At 48.9% G+C, this 17229-nt stretch overlaps 1 protein-coding gene across 2 annotated transcripts in view; it reads left to right on the forward strand.

Moving 5' to 3' along the window:
• The first annotated feature begins 12281 nt into the window (after positions 1–12281).
• Positions 12282–17229, forward strand: part of ALDH1L2 (aldehyde dehydrogenase 1 family member L2) — a 54659-nt gene continuing 49711 nt past the window's right edge. For both annotated transcript variants that reach the window (XR_013637194.1, XM_078860833.1), the window contains exon 1: positions 12282–12494. Coding sequence is in view for 1 of the 2 variants with exons in the window: in XM_078860833.1 (XP_078716959.1) it covers positions 12450–12494 (45 nt within the window). In the remaining variant the exon portion in view is untranslated. The remainder of the gene's footprint in view (positions 12495–17229) is intronic.

A 17229-nucleotide genomic window follows, 5' to 3' on the forward strand; every position in this document is an offset into this window, starting at 1 on the left:
GACTGGAGCGGTGGGCAGGCTCCCCTCGCCGGCAGTTTGCGTTGAGCACACTGGGTACAAGATTGCAAGAGATCGTCCACATCCCTTGCCATGCCCGGCCAAAAGAAATTAAGCTGGAGCATGGCAAGGGTTTTGAGGGTGCCCAGGTGCAGGAGCCGCTCGTGAGCGGCCCATACAGCCCTACCCCTCAACGCGGAAGGCACCACCAGCCTGTGGCGGCGGATCATACCGTCCCAATGCATGAGGAGGCCCTGGCACAACCCCCATGAGTCAACGCCCAACTTTCCCTGAGCGGATCCTTCCGCGCGACGCCGTAGCGCCAGGAGGGAAGCATCCTCCATTTGGAGGCGCCCCCACTCTGCACATGACAAGCCCAACAGGGAATCCTTCCCTCCCACCGCAATAGGGTCAACGTCCGAAGGGGCCTCAACGGCGGCCGCTAGGACCAGATTGTGGCCGTCGTTTGCCGATTTGCAACGCCCCGAGCCCAAGAAACAGGTGCAATCAGAAGCGACCGGCAGGCGTGACAGGGCATCGGCATTGGTGTGGCGAATCCCCTTACGGTAAGTTGTTTCGAAATCGAAATCCTGAATGATCTCCAGCCATCGGGACAACTGCCCCGATGGCTGGTGAATACGCAGGGCATACTGCAACGCCGCATGATCTGTACGGACGGTGAAATGCCGGCCGTACAGATATGGCCGGTACTGTTGGATAAAGAAAACAATAGCCAACAGTTCGCGGCGGGTGACGCAGTATCGCTGCTTGGCCGGAGACAATACTCTACTACCATAAGCCACAACGCGCTCCACGCCACCCACAATTTGTGACAGCACGCCTCCAATCCCGGTATTGCTCGCGTCTGTGTCGAGCACGAAGGGCATCGAAAAATCGGGGTAGCTTAACGGCGGGGCCCCCACCAGGGCGTCCCGAAGAGAGTTAAAAGCGGCCTCCTCCTCCGGCCCCCAATGAAATTTGACCCCTTTGGACGTTAAGGCATGTAATGGCTTAGCGATGGAAGCGAACTCCGCGACAAACCGGCGGTAATATGAAGCAAATCCGATGAAGCTTCTAACCTCCCCCACCAAAGTGGGAGTTGGCCAGGAGCTGACACAACGCGTTTTGGCGGGATCGGTTGAGATGCCTGACCGGCCGACGATGTGACCCAAATATTTTACAGATTCGCGCAGCAAATGGCACTTTTGTGGCTTGAATTTCAAATTAGCTGCGCGCATTTTGAGAAAGACTGCCCGAAGCCTATCAAGATGTTCCTCGAACGTCTTACTGAATACGATTACGTTGTCTAGGTAAATCAAACACACCTCCCATTGCAAGCCAGCGAGAACCAATTCCATCAGGCGCTGGAACGTCGCGGGAGCGGAGTGGAGCCCCATGGGTAACCGATTGAATTGGAAGAGGCCGTGCGGCGTTCTGAAAGCTGTTTTGGGCTTAGACTCGTCGTCCAAGGGAAGTTGCCAAAATCCTGAGAGTAAATCCAAAGTGGAGAAGAATCGCGATCCCGCGAGGGCATCCAGCGATTCGTCCATTCGAGGAAGCGAGTAAGCATCGGCCACCGAGATCTTATTTAACCGCCGGAAATCAACGCAGAACCTTAGGGACCCATCGTGCTTTTTAACCAACACTATGGGTGCACCCCAAGGGCTGGTCGAGGGAGAAATGATGTCAGAAGTCAACATGTCATCTACAGCCGATTTGACATGATCCTTTTCGGCGGGACTTAACCGAAAAGGATTTTGTTGGATAGGAGCGTTGTCACCGGTGTCAATATGGTGGCGCAGCAAATTGGTACATCCGATATCGTATTTATGTTTACTAAAGACGTCGGAAAATTCCCGCAAAAGGGTGCGCAATTTAGCACGTTGTGAGTCGGACAGGTCAGGTGACTCAGCACACAGCGCCTCGAGCCAACCCTCGTCAATGTCTGAGGGCAGCCGCGACTGAGAATCGGTGGCCACCTGGCCAATGATCGGCATCTCCGCAGGTACCGGGACTGCATGTGCGAACACGGTTCCCTGCGAAACCACCGCCGTCCGTGTTCCGAAATTTAGGACCATGATAAACGGGTCCGCATCCCCTTTAACAATAGTCTGGGCCGTCACCAAATCTGGGCCATTCACCCCGGCCCTAGACGGGCCCAGCATAATGCCCTGGTCTGAGACCCCTTTAGCGAATGGTCGACGCAACTGCAGGGGCACCAGCATCTGTGCCCCCGGGGGTACGCGCACCGTTTGAGCCACGAGCGCCTGTACCGTTGCACAGGCAGTATGCAAGGCAGGGGTGGAAGGCATTGCTGGTCAATCAAAATTTTGATGGGCAATTTGGCCAAAAGTCTGTCCCCAACAGGCACGGAATTGCCTGCGAGGAGGAGACGAATACCGGGCCAGATAGTTTAATGTCCCCGATAGAAATTTGCGCTCGAATTTGGCCGATAATACCTAACGAGCCCCCGTTCGCAGCGTAAAACGGTATGTTGACAGGGAGCAATGGGCGACTCTGAACGGGCAGGATATTATAAATCAAATCCGAAATGATAGTCGCCGAAGCTCCCGTATCGACCAGTAGCCGTACCTCCACCCCGTCAACATGCCCCGTGATAACGGACGACCCCGCCGACGCAGCTACAACCCGGTGAGCCAACTCGGACCATTGGCCCGGTTGGAGCGCCCTCCCCGACAAGCCGCGACCCGACGCACCAGCACCCAAACCCCGAGACTCGTGTGTCGGACCATGTGAGAGGGAAGTGGGTGTGCGTGCAGGCCGAACGTGTGGGGTGCCATGACTTGCCCGAGGATGTTGCGAAGGCTTGTGAAGAGGACCATCCGCAGCCCCAGGTCTCGCTCCACGCTGTCGAGGAGCCCGGCATCCCGACGCCACGTGGCCCCGGAGGCCACAATTGTAGCACGTGACGAGCGCTCCCGAAGACTTGGGCTGCTCTCGGTGGCTCGGTACGTCCCGAGCCGGTCGCTCGGCAGATCGCCATCCCGCAGAACGGTCCGCGGCGAAGGCTCCCTCAGAGTCGGAAGTGGTCGCCGCCACGGTGTGTCTTGCAGCTGCTTTGTTAGCCTTCCTCCGCTGGGAAATGAGATTGGCATGAATGTGCCTTGCAGCCCGCAATGACGACATGTCCGCATCATCCTGTGCTAGGATGACGAAGTCCAAGTCGTCGGCCAGCAGCAAAATTTTCTCGGCCACCATCGCATCGATCCCTTCTTCGTCCATACGCGGGAAGGCCTCCTTCGCCAATGACAGCAGGGCCGTGCGATAAGCAAGTGGTGATTCCTTGTCACCCTTCTGTCGCTCGTAGAAGAGCTGGAGACAATCAGAAGGTGGCCCATACACCGTGGCCAGCAGCTGCAGCGCTGACTGAAGCGTGGAGCTTGCCGACCTGGGTGCAGCAGTGAGGGTGCCCAGGGCGTCGCCATCCAGCATCGCCGGGAGAGCACACAGCGCCTCGTTGTCTGTCCACGCAGCCATTTCTTGGTGGGCGAGGAACCGGCGCTGGAACCCACCCCAATCGCCGCCGCTTGCTACGAACACCTGCAGGGCGGGCAGGCGTTGTTGAAATGTCGGCTCCGTTCCCGATCCTCTCGCAGCACTCGTACCGTCCCCATGGACAGTATGAGCAATGGCGGCCCCTACTGGAGGTCGCGCCGTCCGTGACGCGCTGGTTCCAGCTTGGTCGGTGCCGGCGTCCGCTGGTGGTGACGTGGCAACCCCTGATAGGCAGCCACTGCGACCCGCCCCCGCCGATGACGTGGCGCCCGCTGGTTGGGCCCCGCCACCCGCGTGACGAGCTGGGGCCCCTCCCTCGGCCCCTACTGTCCCCGTGGCGGGAATTTCAAGCCTCCCGCCCATCGCAGAGGCGGGAGTTTCTGGCGGGCGTTGTCCATCTTCCCGCCGTGTCGCTCCTCCCGGCCCCAGGCGAGTTATCCGCTCCAGCATGGCGGCCGCTGCATACAGGAGCTCCGCCAGTTGCGAGTGGGCCAACGCCAACTCGTCAGCCGACGTCCCGAGCCTCTCCGACGACCCCGCAGGTGTTGGAGCCGGCAGCGGTTGTGCAGGTACGCCAGCGGCGACGTCTTGCACCGCCTCTCCCTCGTTGTCATCCTCTCCTGGGTCTTGGGCACGAGTCGTCCGTCTCGTATCCATGCTTGGACCACTTCTGATGCCAGATGTAGTAAGTTCGAGGAGACGAGGTCGGAGTTGAGGCACACTCTGTTTATTAACTCAGTGACAGGCACAATAGTTGAAGGGGTAACGGCCCCTTCACCCGTACTATGGGAAACCCACCCTAGTACTATGCCCTCTGTCCTGTTCCCCAGTCCTCCTCTACTGGGCTACGGGAGGCTGACTGATCTGGCCCTGGCAAGCACAGATCTCGGCACCAGCTAAGCCGGCCTTGCCCTGACAAGGGCAGAGGTCCGGGAGCTCTTGGGCCGCGCCGCTGGCTTACCCAGCTCGGCCCTGACAAGGCAGCGAGACAGGGGAGTCCCAGGGCCTAATCTCCGAGTCTTCGATCTTCACTGGTCAGCTTCGTGTCGTACTGCCTCGAGCTCTCTGGCTCCCCGCCTTTTATAGGGATCCCCTCAGAGGGCTGGGGGCGTGGGGGATCACGGATGCGGACGTCGGTGCGACCACCCGTGTTTCTCGTCCGCCGTTTCTCCCGTAATAACCCCTACACGTGTATTGCATAATAATAACTGGAAAAGGCGAAGAGGGGAAGAAGTAATGAGGGATGAAGAGAGAGACAAAAAAAAGTCCTCTTCAACATTGTAATGGGTCTTGAAATCTTAACCAAATATTTTATGGGGAGCCCCTCAGCTTCAGGGGGGCGGGTTTCCCAAGGATGCTCAGCAGAGTCCGTCGCACCACGCGGTCTATCTTCCTGACTGATGTGGGGATGGTCGCCGGATGTCGCTCACAGTTGGCTCTGTGGATCGAGCGGATGCAGCTAAACTCGACGCGCCAGCAGATGGATGTGCGACGGGTGCAAGCCCAGAACTTTTCAAGGTTACTGATGCCCTAAAGGCAGGTGACGATGAGTTCAGAGACATATGAATCATGAACGTATGGTTTTTCAAGCGAGAAGGCTGAACATTCAAATGGTGATTTCCCAATGTAACATATACACATTGCGGTGGCAGAACCTGGATGACCTTGACAGGTCCCTTCTATGGTCTATGCCCCTTTGGAGACGTTCAAAATGGCACTTGTGGACAGTGCAGCCTTGTCAAATGCTCTACTTTCCACTGGGTACACATAGCGGTCTTTGCCCGAGCCCATTCATTTGTGGCCTGGGCGGCAGCAGAGGTTACTCTAGTGGCCTCTCTCACTTCCTGCAGGGAAGTTAACTTGTGGCTGAAAGATGTCAACCATGAGCTCGCGCGGGCAGGTGTTTTGGCCAGCTGATGCTCAGTCGGGGGTGTGGGCTCCCTCCCGTAAATCAAGTAGAATGGGGAGAATCTCGTAGCAGTTTGTTTTTCATTGACTACTTGGCAGAGCATGGTCGAAATAGTGTGATTCAGCCTTATCAACCATCTTCTTTGTCTGCGGGTGGTAAGATGAGGTGCGCAGCTTGTTAGTGCCCAAAATATCACATACCTCCTTCAGCAACTGGAATGAAAAAAATTACCTTGGTTGGGCAACAAGAGTTCTGGGAAGGGGGGGGGCTTATCCACAACATACCCATTTATAAAGGCCTCGGTGATGGATTGTGCCGTTTGGTCTGGGAGAGTCCACACCATAGGCCAACGGGTCAAGTATTTTGCCGTGACCTGCAGATAACAATTCCCTTGCGGAGTCGTGGGGAAGTGACCCAGGATGTATAGGGCAACTAACTAATTTACCCTAGAGACAGCGATGGATTACAAGGGGATTTTGAGAGTACAAAGGGGTGGTCTGTGTCTTGGACAATCCTCACACACTGCTACCCAGCAATGAACATTTGTAAACATACCCAGCGAATAAGTGATTTTCAACACTGTGCTAGACTTTATGTCTCCCAAATGCATGAGCTGCCGCATGTCCTCTTCCAACCTCCTGCGCCATGGACTGGGAACGAAAATGAACGCATAAAAACTGCGAGATTGCGTCCCAATGGATCAGAAGACCCCCCCCCCCCCCCACAACGACAAAAGTGCAACACGACCAACGATCGAGATGCAGGTCTCTTTGTATTGATGGAGTCCCGAATGGGGTTTGAAGAAGCATTGTCCTCCTGACCTTCAATCCAGTTGGCCTTAGTGTATCCCAACCTTTAGTCCCCAAGGGCCGACTGGTCTTCTTCTGGCCCCCGCTGATACTGGAGCAATAACCCAGCTCCCTGCTGGGTCAGTCTCCTCACAGCATGAAGATCCTGTCATACACGCACACCCTACCGGGGAGCTTAATCGAGAGTGCATCTGCGTTTGAATGGCAGGCACCCTTGCGAAGAGCAACATCGTAATTAAATTCCTCCAGTTGCTCAATACATTGCTTCATCTAGCATGATGGCTGTTCAATTGGAAGAGAGTATTATTGTATATCCACGTGGTCAGTGCATACTATGCATTTCTGGCTGTGAAGGCGCAGCCGGTTTAGGTGCTCCTCGAATGAGCGACCAAACACAATCAAATTTGTCCAGATGTAATGCGGGCGTAAACGACCTCCCGGAAGTGACGTCATGGGGGGAGGAGTTACGTCACGTGGGGGAGAGGGTAAGGGTCTATAAGGGGGGTAACCGGAAGCAGTCGGGAGTGATCGGGGACTGGGAAAGTGAGAGGCCACGCAGGGCGAAGGGTGAGGAGAGAGTGGCGAGGTCGCCACACACCCGCAGCACGAGGATCGGCACCGTCGGCCAACGGTGACCGACCCCGGGGCAGCAGGAGCAGCGAGGAGGCTGCAGAGAGCAGCGGGTCTGCAAGGGAGGAGTCGGGCAGCAGGGGTCTGCACGACGTGACAGCAGCGGGTCTGCTAGGAGGGAGTTGGGCTACGTGAGCGACAGCAGCCTGGGGCTGCAGAGCAGAGAGTATATAGGGGAGCAGAGGTGGGACAAAGTCATTGTTATGCAAGTCCAAGTCGAGTCGCAAGTCATCAAATTCATGACTCGAGTCTGACTCGAGTCCAAGTCACATGACTCGAGTCCACATCTCATAGGTGGGACAAAGTCATTGTTATGCAAGTCCAAGTCGAGTCGCAAGTCATCAAATTCATGACTCGAGTCTGAATCGAGTCCAAGTCACATGACTCGAGTCCACACCTCTGTAGGGGAGTACCGTGAGGGAAAAGAGATCGAACCCAAATAAAGGACACAGGACAGAGAGAAGCGTCCGAGTCTTTTATTACACAGATATGAGCCATGTATCCAACTGGAGACCCGATAATCCTAATTCCATCAACTTTTGAAAAGTAGTGGAAGCCGTCATTAGCCCCATGGGCAAACAGTTACATTGGAGCAGTCTCTGGGGTGTCCTAAAGGTTGTCGTTGGTCGGGACTTTGCATCGACAGGAAGCTGCCAAAATTCAGATAAGAGGTCGCAAGGGACTGGAAAATGTTTCCCCTGCCAGTACATCTAACGAGTCATCAATCTACGACAAGGGATAGGCGTCAGCCAACGCCACCTTACTCAATCGTCGGAAGTCCACGCAAAACCGTTGCAAGTCGGAAGATTTCTCTGTGAGGACCACTGGTATATTGAGATCGCAGTTGCATTTTGAGGCTATATACATTTAAATTAGTGTTGATGCTCATTTTATTATCCTATGAATAACAAATGAGCACAATATCCTGTTTGTTATTATTATTATCTGCTCTGAAACATGTAATTGCCTTGTCATTAGTTAGTATATCAGTTAAATGGCAGTGCCAATGTGCATGCACACTATAAGCACAGTCATACATATATTTCATTTAGCTATTCTGTAAGCTAACCTTTTTTGTAAGTACTGTACAGCAGTTATTATTTAAATTATACTTGAGTCCGCATCAATTTACTCAGATTGTAGTGTCAATTCATCGTATTTTTTTTATATCGTATCATATTTTCATGTTAATTGGTTGACATAAATATGAGTTAATTGTTTGTATAGTGGTCCTGTATTACATAAAAATGCCTTAACGGACACTCACCAGCATCTAAATAAAGAGTATGATTCATGTTATAAATTAATCACAATACCTATCACCCACCCACCATCATCTGCAATCCAGACCAATTGTAATAAGGAATGTGGGAAGCTGTGTCTTCTGGACGTGGTGGGAAGGCATTATATCCATAGACTTCTCACCAGAGGTGGGACAAAGTCATTGTTATGCAAGTCCAAGTCGAGTCGCAAGTCATCAAATTCATGACTCGAGTCTGACTCGAGTCCAAGTCACATGACTCGAGTCCACATCTCATAGGTGGGACAAAGTCATTGTTATGCAAGTCCAAGTCGAGTCGCAAGTCATCAAAATCATGACTCGAGTCTGACTCGAGTCCAAGTCACATGACTCGAGTCCACACCTCTGCTTCTCACTTACATCCACTCAACTGCATCCAACCGTCCAGGTTTTTAATGGATTCTCATTGTTATGAGCTCTGTAAATTAACCCTGCGTCTGTCAGGTTTTAGATTAGCAGAGGCGATAACATACTGTATAGAGTATAGACCGACCACAACTGTATACAGATAAGATTCCTCTCAGGAAATAAGAATACTTTACAAGAGCAATATGTGTGTGGAGGCTGAGACAAAATAACATGTTCTAATGCATGTCAACATATTAGAAGTTGATGCTGCAAGGTTCCTAGGAAGAAACGCACTTGTTTATTATTAGTATGTACATCCCGATAAAGTGTCTATATAAAGCAAACAGAGCACAATTATACCCCCTCTCCCCTACAGAAATATGACAAATTATGATTCACTGATTCGTTTACTTTTTTGGACAAATTTTTGCCATCTTGTTTGATTTTCAAATGTTTTGGCCTCTTTTATATCATTTCAATCGGCATAAATTGTTCATAAACCCTGCATGTTAGATTTCATGAACTGTATACATCGTATGAGAATGTATTTAAGTCTACGAATAAATGCATGAGAATATGCCCATTGCAAATGTTGGCTTTTTAAATGTTATTGAATGGCCATAGTTTCCTGGCAATAGAGCAGCAGGGTTATACTGGTAGGAACCCCCTGGTTACACCAGCCCATAGGGGATTATTGTGTCCGTCGTGCAGGGAGGGCTGGGTGGGGAGGGAGGGGCTGGGTGGGGAGGGGAGGGGCTGGGTGGGGAGGGTGGGGCTGGGTGGGGAGGGGAGGGTGGGGAGGGGCTGGGTGGGGAGGGTGGGGAGGGGCTGGGTGGGGAGGATGGGGAGGGTGGGGCTGGGTGGGGAGGGTGGGGCTGGGTGGGGGGTGGGAGGGGTGGGGCTGGGTGGGGAGGGGCTGGTCACCCCGTAGTGCCCTTATAAAACTCAACGTTTAACCTACTCACGCCGGCTTGTGCCCGCCCTCACAGTCGGGCATATTTGCAGAATATACCACGCCGCCGTTGACCCTGGCCATTGACCGAGCAACCCAACTACCAGCTCCCTCCGCAGGAATATGTTACTGTCCCAAAGTCATTGAAACAGTTATACAGATGTCATTTTGCTTAACTGCCACACATAACAATTCTGCCATTGTCCTTCTTCTTACTCTGTGCATATATTATACTGTGTATGTAAAGTGCGATTCTATCTGAGATGTTAAACCTACTAGGGAATTGACAGCTTAGTTATGCTGTGGATGCCGCACATGTCCATTGTTAAGATAAAGTCTCCCAATTCAAACAGCACTGAGTTGTGGCACATCTCTATTGGTAGTAGATCAGAGCACGTGGTGGAAATGGCACATTACTAAGATGGGCGCCATTTTAGTGGGACAATATATTGAGCTGGCGCTTGACTGGCATTTGAACATTGGTTATACCATCATATTGCTTGCGTTGTAGAGCCAAACAACATGCATGGTGTTTGTGTTGGGAGGAATAGAATAGCCCTGGGATTCTGTCGCCTGCAGTGCCATCACTTGAGATGAATGTCCAGTGTGGCAGTTATGCACTGACTACTGAGTAGTAACTCAATAAGCCATGATCTATCCACTATTGGACCAATGTCTCAATTAATCTCACTTCCGGCACGTGTGCTGATCTCATCGCTCCATATCTGCAGTGGTTTTCTTCTGGAGCATGCTTTTTTCCCCTTTGGATGCCATTCTATCAGTGGTCTCCTCCATCTGATATCATGCCTTTCTAGCAATGTGTCCTGCCCAAACCCACGTTTCTAACAGTCATCATGAAGTTTCTATTCTATCTCTTAGGTGTCTTCCTGCCTTTAGTTGTCTGTTGTGAATGTCGCAATTGGTTCTGATACTATAATGGAATACATTATGCGGCATATATATTCCGTACTTATTTTATTGCGGTAGTTAGGCCAAGGATACATATACCACTTTAACAAGGAGGCTTAATTCCCCTGCCAGAAATCCCGAATGTAAGCAAGTACTGTACAAATTTCTCCCAACTTCGATTACCATGATTGGCTACGTAGGGTGCAAAAGAAGTTCAGCATGCATACTGTAGTACCATTTTTTTGAACATCATAGAAGTGAGGCCAATACGGCCAATTGCCACTGTGGATAACAGAAGTGGACTCATAATTAAAAAGTTGCCCGTTCCTATTCTGATCCGTGGTACGAACGAGCATTAATCCCCAACTGGGACTTCTGTGTGTTACATATGTTACCCACAGTGCCACCAGGCCAGAATAGCATTGTACATATACGTATTGCACTACATTCATATCAAAGTGAGTCTCTGAGCATGTCCACACTTGTGAATGCCAGTGTGTGCGTGTGTGTGTGGACATTACAACGTTTAGCTGTGTAATCATGATGAGACAATAACGGTCACAACAAATCAATGGCAGTAGATAACCGGACAAGTAACTGACCTCTTGTATTTGCAGAGTCTAGTTGCATAAACACTGCTGCTGTAGGGTATATTTGCCCCCCCCCCCCCATCTTCTGTAATAATACTGGCACATTTTCTCTGTGCGTGTCAGAGCAGACGTCTGTGGAACATTCACACACACACACGCCACATTACAATGTGCACAGTTTAAAGTCTCGCATATTAATACAAAAATAGTTTAATAAGGCTCAGGTGGCCTACTATAAATACTCATCCAGCGTGTGGTGTTTAGGTACATTTAATTTCACCCTTTTGAGGTTTTGCAATGCAAACCGGGGGCTGAGTGGTGCTGCGGTTAGAGATTCACAATCAGTTGGTTGACTTTAAATGCCCACAGATGGCTAACTCAGCCTATCGTCCCTCTGGGGCCATACATTAAGATGATCCCCACCCTACACAGGGATACACTTTACTACTTTAATGTAAATGAGACAATATATAAAAAAACAAGCTACTTTTTCAATAATATAAGTATGTTCATGTTATAGTGTGTTATTGAACCAATTTACCCAGTAACAATGAATGCTCTATACTGGTCCTGCCATATATACGTGGAATTTCCACCATTGGCTTAATGTCATCAATGAAGATGAGCACATCCAATGCTCATTTGAACATGGGTGCACTTCACGTAAGGTACGAGTACTGCCCACGCATTTACGCAGGTTATAAGCGAAATGCAAGTGATGTGGATTTTTGAACAAAGGTTCAAATCGGGCTGTTGCCGACGTTCTGAGCATTACTATTCTGCGAGAAGTAAAACTTGGTGTGGATGTATTGTGTTCACATAACTTAGCTGAAGACGATTTTAGGCAGCGGGAAGTACTTAAGTCAACCAATTAATCACATCTCCTTGATATTTTGTTTGTTGTTGTGAAATTGTTTACACAGAATGCTACACGTCATATCATCTGAATCGGAAAATACTATACACAAAAAAATTAATGTACATTGGTAACCTTTAACACGTTCTATTTTCCCACCCAATACATTGCACAACAGCATATTAAATCTGACCCCCCCCCCCACGTTCGTTACGCTACTGCCCATGCTGATGGTGGGTCAGAAGCGGTGGATGTGAGTCACTGCTGAGTGCTGACCGGGGCAGAGAGAGAGAGAACCACACGGGAGAGGAGAGGGAGGGAGGAAGGGAGGAGAGGGAGGGAGGGAACCCTCGGTTTGTCTCGCATCAGCCCGGCTCGCGTTGCGTCAGCCCTCCAGCCTCCACCACCTCCTCCCCTCCCTCCACACACCACCACCACCTCCTCCCCTCCCACTAAAGCCTTTGCTAACACTGCCGCACACACACACGCTCACACACACACATATATAAGGCGACGGTGCCGTTTAGCTCTTGCGCACACGCCGGAGACGGGAGAGAAGAGGCGAGGGAGCTTTGTCATTTCCCCGAACGAGGGATATTTGAGGGGTTTCGAGTGCAGGAGGGCTGACTGACAATGTTGGCCGCTCACACCTTCGTGCGGAGGTTGTCAGCCGGCAGAGTGAGTTGACGCGCGTTTCTTTTGTATGGACGCGGCTCATGTGGTCACTGACGCACCTGCGTATGTGCGGTGTGTGTGTGTGACATGCGCGTCTCGTTCGTGTGTGTGTGCGTGTGTCCTTAGGCTCCGTTGTACACAGTTCGACAATGTACCTTCAGTCCTATGTGTGTGGTGTTGGGTAATTCGAATCGAGCGCACTGTATCTGTGTGTATAATACAACACGTGTACGTCGCATGCGGTTTTTTGGGGGGGCATGTGCATGCTAGTGACAGCGCATGCAGCAGTTGTACGCGGTATATATGTAACCATGAAATCTGACGTTACGGTGACATTGTTATCGTCCGCTGGATAGACTGGCCCGTCATGGGAATGTGGAATTTCCGTCGATGGAGCCGTGCTATCATCGTAGATGGGCGTCGTCCGTGCCTGTCGTTCGGTTGGCCATATCGGGGGGTGGGTGGGTTGGTGGGATGTAGGGGACACTTTGACTCGGCTTGAACTTGTTGTACTGCACTGAACATGTGCACTGCAATGTACGTGGCATTCCTGATTGCATAATAGTTGTGACTCGAGAGAGAGAAACTCCGTACTAAGTTTGTAGTCGTGAGCCACTGCCAATTCTCCCCCTTTTGGCTGATATTAACTCCCCCCCCCCCCCCCATGTGTAAAACGGATGCATGTCGCTGCCGCAGCTGCGGTATACCATTACATAATACACTGACCGGATGCATTTAATACATTGTTAAATGTACTGCTGTGTTTGGCAAGGCTCGCTCACTGTTTGGTTTGTTGCTGTTACAATATTTGTGGAAGTGTACGGTATTTGATTTTAATCGTGTGGGGTCGCAGTTGATATATTTAAAAAATGTGTTGGCAAGTTCCGTTTGTGTAAATAAGTGGCATTAAAATGTGATGTACCTAAACCCCGCATACATAGAATACAACTAATAGGAATGCAACTTGTTAACAGTATGTATTCATGGTCAAGACGTCACAAACAGTCGACAATACTGTTACAATTGTAGGCAATTATAAACACGTGTGTATTCATGTATGTTTTCGATATACACAATTTAATAGCACGTATTTGGTGGTGTATATGTCCTGTATTATATGATGCATCCATATGCCGTGTAGACGTAGTGTACAATTGCAACAATATATAAACTGTGCGGTTTAATAGACCCGTGTCATCCCCTGGAACACTTCGTGTTTGTAATCGCATGTGCTGAGGACGTAATACAAATGAGGGTCCTCCTGAGAAAGTGTCTCTTGGAGAAGCACCGAGGCTTTCCTGCTGGGTAAATTAATCGCATTGTTATTTCCCTACAGCGTAACAAGATACAACCAATCATATTTCAGTGAATGATAATATTAAACAGGGATACGTATCACAAGCAAACATCTGAGACTACATACGTTTTGACATGTGGAAGTGTGACATTTACCACAATACCTCTGCTAGTAGCGCAAGTAATTCCACCCCTCCCTCTCCCCGTGAAATTGTGGAAGTGATTATTTAAATGATGCGCATTGCTTCGGGTATGTACGGTAGGGGTGGACTGCGTGGGTCTTGTGGGCTATTGCCCCGCGTGTGGCTCTCTCCGTGCATTCGTCACCGCCACCCCCATGCAGTGTCACCACAGGCAGCACAATCGCCACCCACACGGACACACCGAGCCTGTGAACATAGCCACGCGTAGCTAGGCTGCTACGCAAGATGTAAGCCGATGCGAGGGTTTCTTACACTCGTCACACGACTAACTGTAACCTCCAGCGCACTTAGCATTTGTAAAATGATGTGATTCAAATAAGGATGTAATTCCCAATTTTATGAGCTCTGCTTTTTCGTGTCATCTAAGCCCTCTTTGGTAACTGTCAAATGCAGTGTCAAGGATTTTTGTACTTCACTGCCCATCATGAGTCCTTTGAAATACAAGTGAATCCCCATTAAGAAAATTCTGGAGCCAAAGTATGTTCATTTTCAGCTGTAAAATGCATCTTCATTGGCAGTCATCTAAGCCAGTGGTGGAAACTCCATATTCCTATGACAGCTGCGGAGGCGAGGAGGGTTGGTGGAGCGCACGGATGTTGTGAAACTCCCATCTCGTGTTTGTTGTGGTGCCGGTCCCTGGCTCGCCAGCATAATGCACTGTAAAGTGTGGATGAATCATTCCTCCCTTCTGTATGAGATAGAGTATTGGCTCCACTCAGGCATATGTTTTCTACGGTTGCTCCGGTTTCCTCCCACATGTATTCATAGTCATTCATTTGCTGGAAACATCTTACTCTATTGAGGACTGCAGAGCTTGGACAACCGTTGGCACCGGCTCACTGCCAGGCTGCATTCCCACTCATCTGTGATTCCTCAATGATTGTGACATGCAATTTGCCTGAACGATTACAGTATATTAACTTTAAAAAACTAAACAAACAAGCACTGCTGACAAAACTACGTGATTGTTCGCGAACTAATGCTTATTTTACCCATCCTGGAGGGCAGGTTTGAACCTGACAGGGATTTTAACTCGCACTCTTCAGAACACCGAGTATACTCTACTAAATGAGCCATGACACAGTCACGTGGCATATACACTACTGTACTGTTAACATTACCTGTGACAGCACGGCCTGGCGCATGCCCCCCCCCGACCCCTTGGCTCCTCCCCCCCCTTAGTACCCTATATAAACACGTGTCTCTAAATAGCTCTCTTCATACGCTACAGTAATTTTGCTGGAGCAGTCACACCTGATGACGGATGCTTGTGTTGCTTCCAAAACGTCGTGATTTAATTTAGTTGTTTTATTTAATTTTGTTTTCACCTACGTGACTTTACCGAAAAAACCAAAGAGCATGACAGCACTGTTTTATTCATGATACTTACGTCATATGGGTTCATGTCATTCTGAGAGTGATTACACTGCAGTATTGTGGTGAGAGATTGTGGTGGCATCCTACAGTGCGTTGGCCAAGAGTGATTGCGATGATCCGTTGTTTAGGGTGGCTTATTCTGCCACCACAAGGTATTTAATTGCAAATAATCCGCGGTATATGAAAAAAGCCTGAAAAAAAGCACCAAAAACAAATTATATCGTTTCAAATATATTTGTAAATATATTAAATGTTACTGATTTCTTTACAAACGGTACAGACTGTAGGTTAAAACTAGTGATCTGGCAACACTGATAGAATAGCTTTAAAACGCCAAATTTATATTCATGCAGCAGGTCTTTATTGGTGTGTTTGTGCGCGACTGCTTGTGTGTGTGTGTGAGACTATTCAACCGCAAATATACCGCAGTCTAATATATCACTGTCACCAAAACGGCGCACAGAATTCTAAAAACGAACCCTTGCGATGCAGCGGACCGACCGCGTGGCACATGCCTCGTAAGCTGGCAATGACATGCGAAATACGCTACACTGTGTTGTGGCGATTCATTCAACACTCATCAGCATTCATTGATGACGACCATGATGGTAATTCACCAACTGTCCAATAATTAAATCCGGGCTAAATTATATATCAGCTATCTATACGCATTGATTATAATGTGGTCAGTTTATAGAGCTTTATATCCCGTATAATTAAGAGTCTTCCGTCCGGCTAAATATAACAAAGTGCTTGGTCAATTATTGACCTCCATTGATCCAATTCTATGCTAATGTTCTGACTTTGCAAAAAACGTTTTGTATGAAAGTAACTACTCTGTACTTATTATTTTGTGCGTAGCCATTGAGCACAATAAGAGAGAGAGAGAGAGAGCAGTGATTATTTGACCAGGTGAACAACGTTACGATGAATGATCTATGTGATTTTTTTCAAGAGAGCCATTGCAAGGGGTAATGCACTGCATATTTATGTTTACCTTTTACGTACGATATAATGCAGACGTTAAATGTTGTATAATATACATTTGCAATAAATATGGTATAATATAGAGGAATACAGGTGTTAGAGAGCTTTAAAAGGGTTAGGTTGCTCATGTGATATTGGTGAATATTTGATCATTATAAATTACCATAACCCCTCTGTTAAACAATATGAAGCGATATATTTTTGCCAAGTCAGGTTTTAAAAAGTGCAAATGATTTCCTGCTCAATTGAGTGTGGATCTGTGCTCTCATCATTTTAATAAACCCTGAGCTGGTGGTGGAATTTCTAAATTCCGCAGGCGTGGGTGAGGTTTTCCCAAGTGAAACTACTGTTAATATTCTCACAAAACGGTTCTCATTTTTATTAACCCCAGAGGAATTTAACCTTCAGCCTTACAATTGCATGACAAACATGACAGATTCTACTACTGCAGCATCCGGCTATTTTTTTGTTTGTTATCAAGATGCACATTTATTTGTTTGCACATTTGAGATGGAGGGCAAAATTACTACTTCATCTTAATAACGAATAATTTTTTTCATTGGACAGATCTTACTTTGATCGCGCAGAATTTAAATCCGAAAAGAATATGAGCATTTCAAGAGGTTTTGGAAGAATCTTCTAGACAGACAAATAACCTTGTACCAATACATTTTTTATATTATTCCTGATTCAAAATAAATTCACCGGCACACATTTATGTACGCACCTTTTGATATTTAAAAGACTCGGTGAAAATCATCAGTAAAACCGGACTGACCACAAGGTTTGTACGGTACTGAGATTTCAACTTAGAATATTCCGATTGAGAGTGCTGCAACCACAGTCTCACCAGCTGGGAGGTAAGACTTTGTGAG

This window comes from Lampetra fluviatilis, chromosome 11, assembly GCF_964198595.1.
Source record: "Lampetra fluviatilis chromosome 11, kcLamFluv1.1, whole genome shotgun sequence".
Lineage (NCBI taxonomy): Eukaryota > Metazoa > Chordata > Hyperoartia > Petromyzontiformes > Petromyzontidae > Lampetra > Lampetra fluviatilis.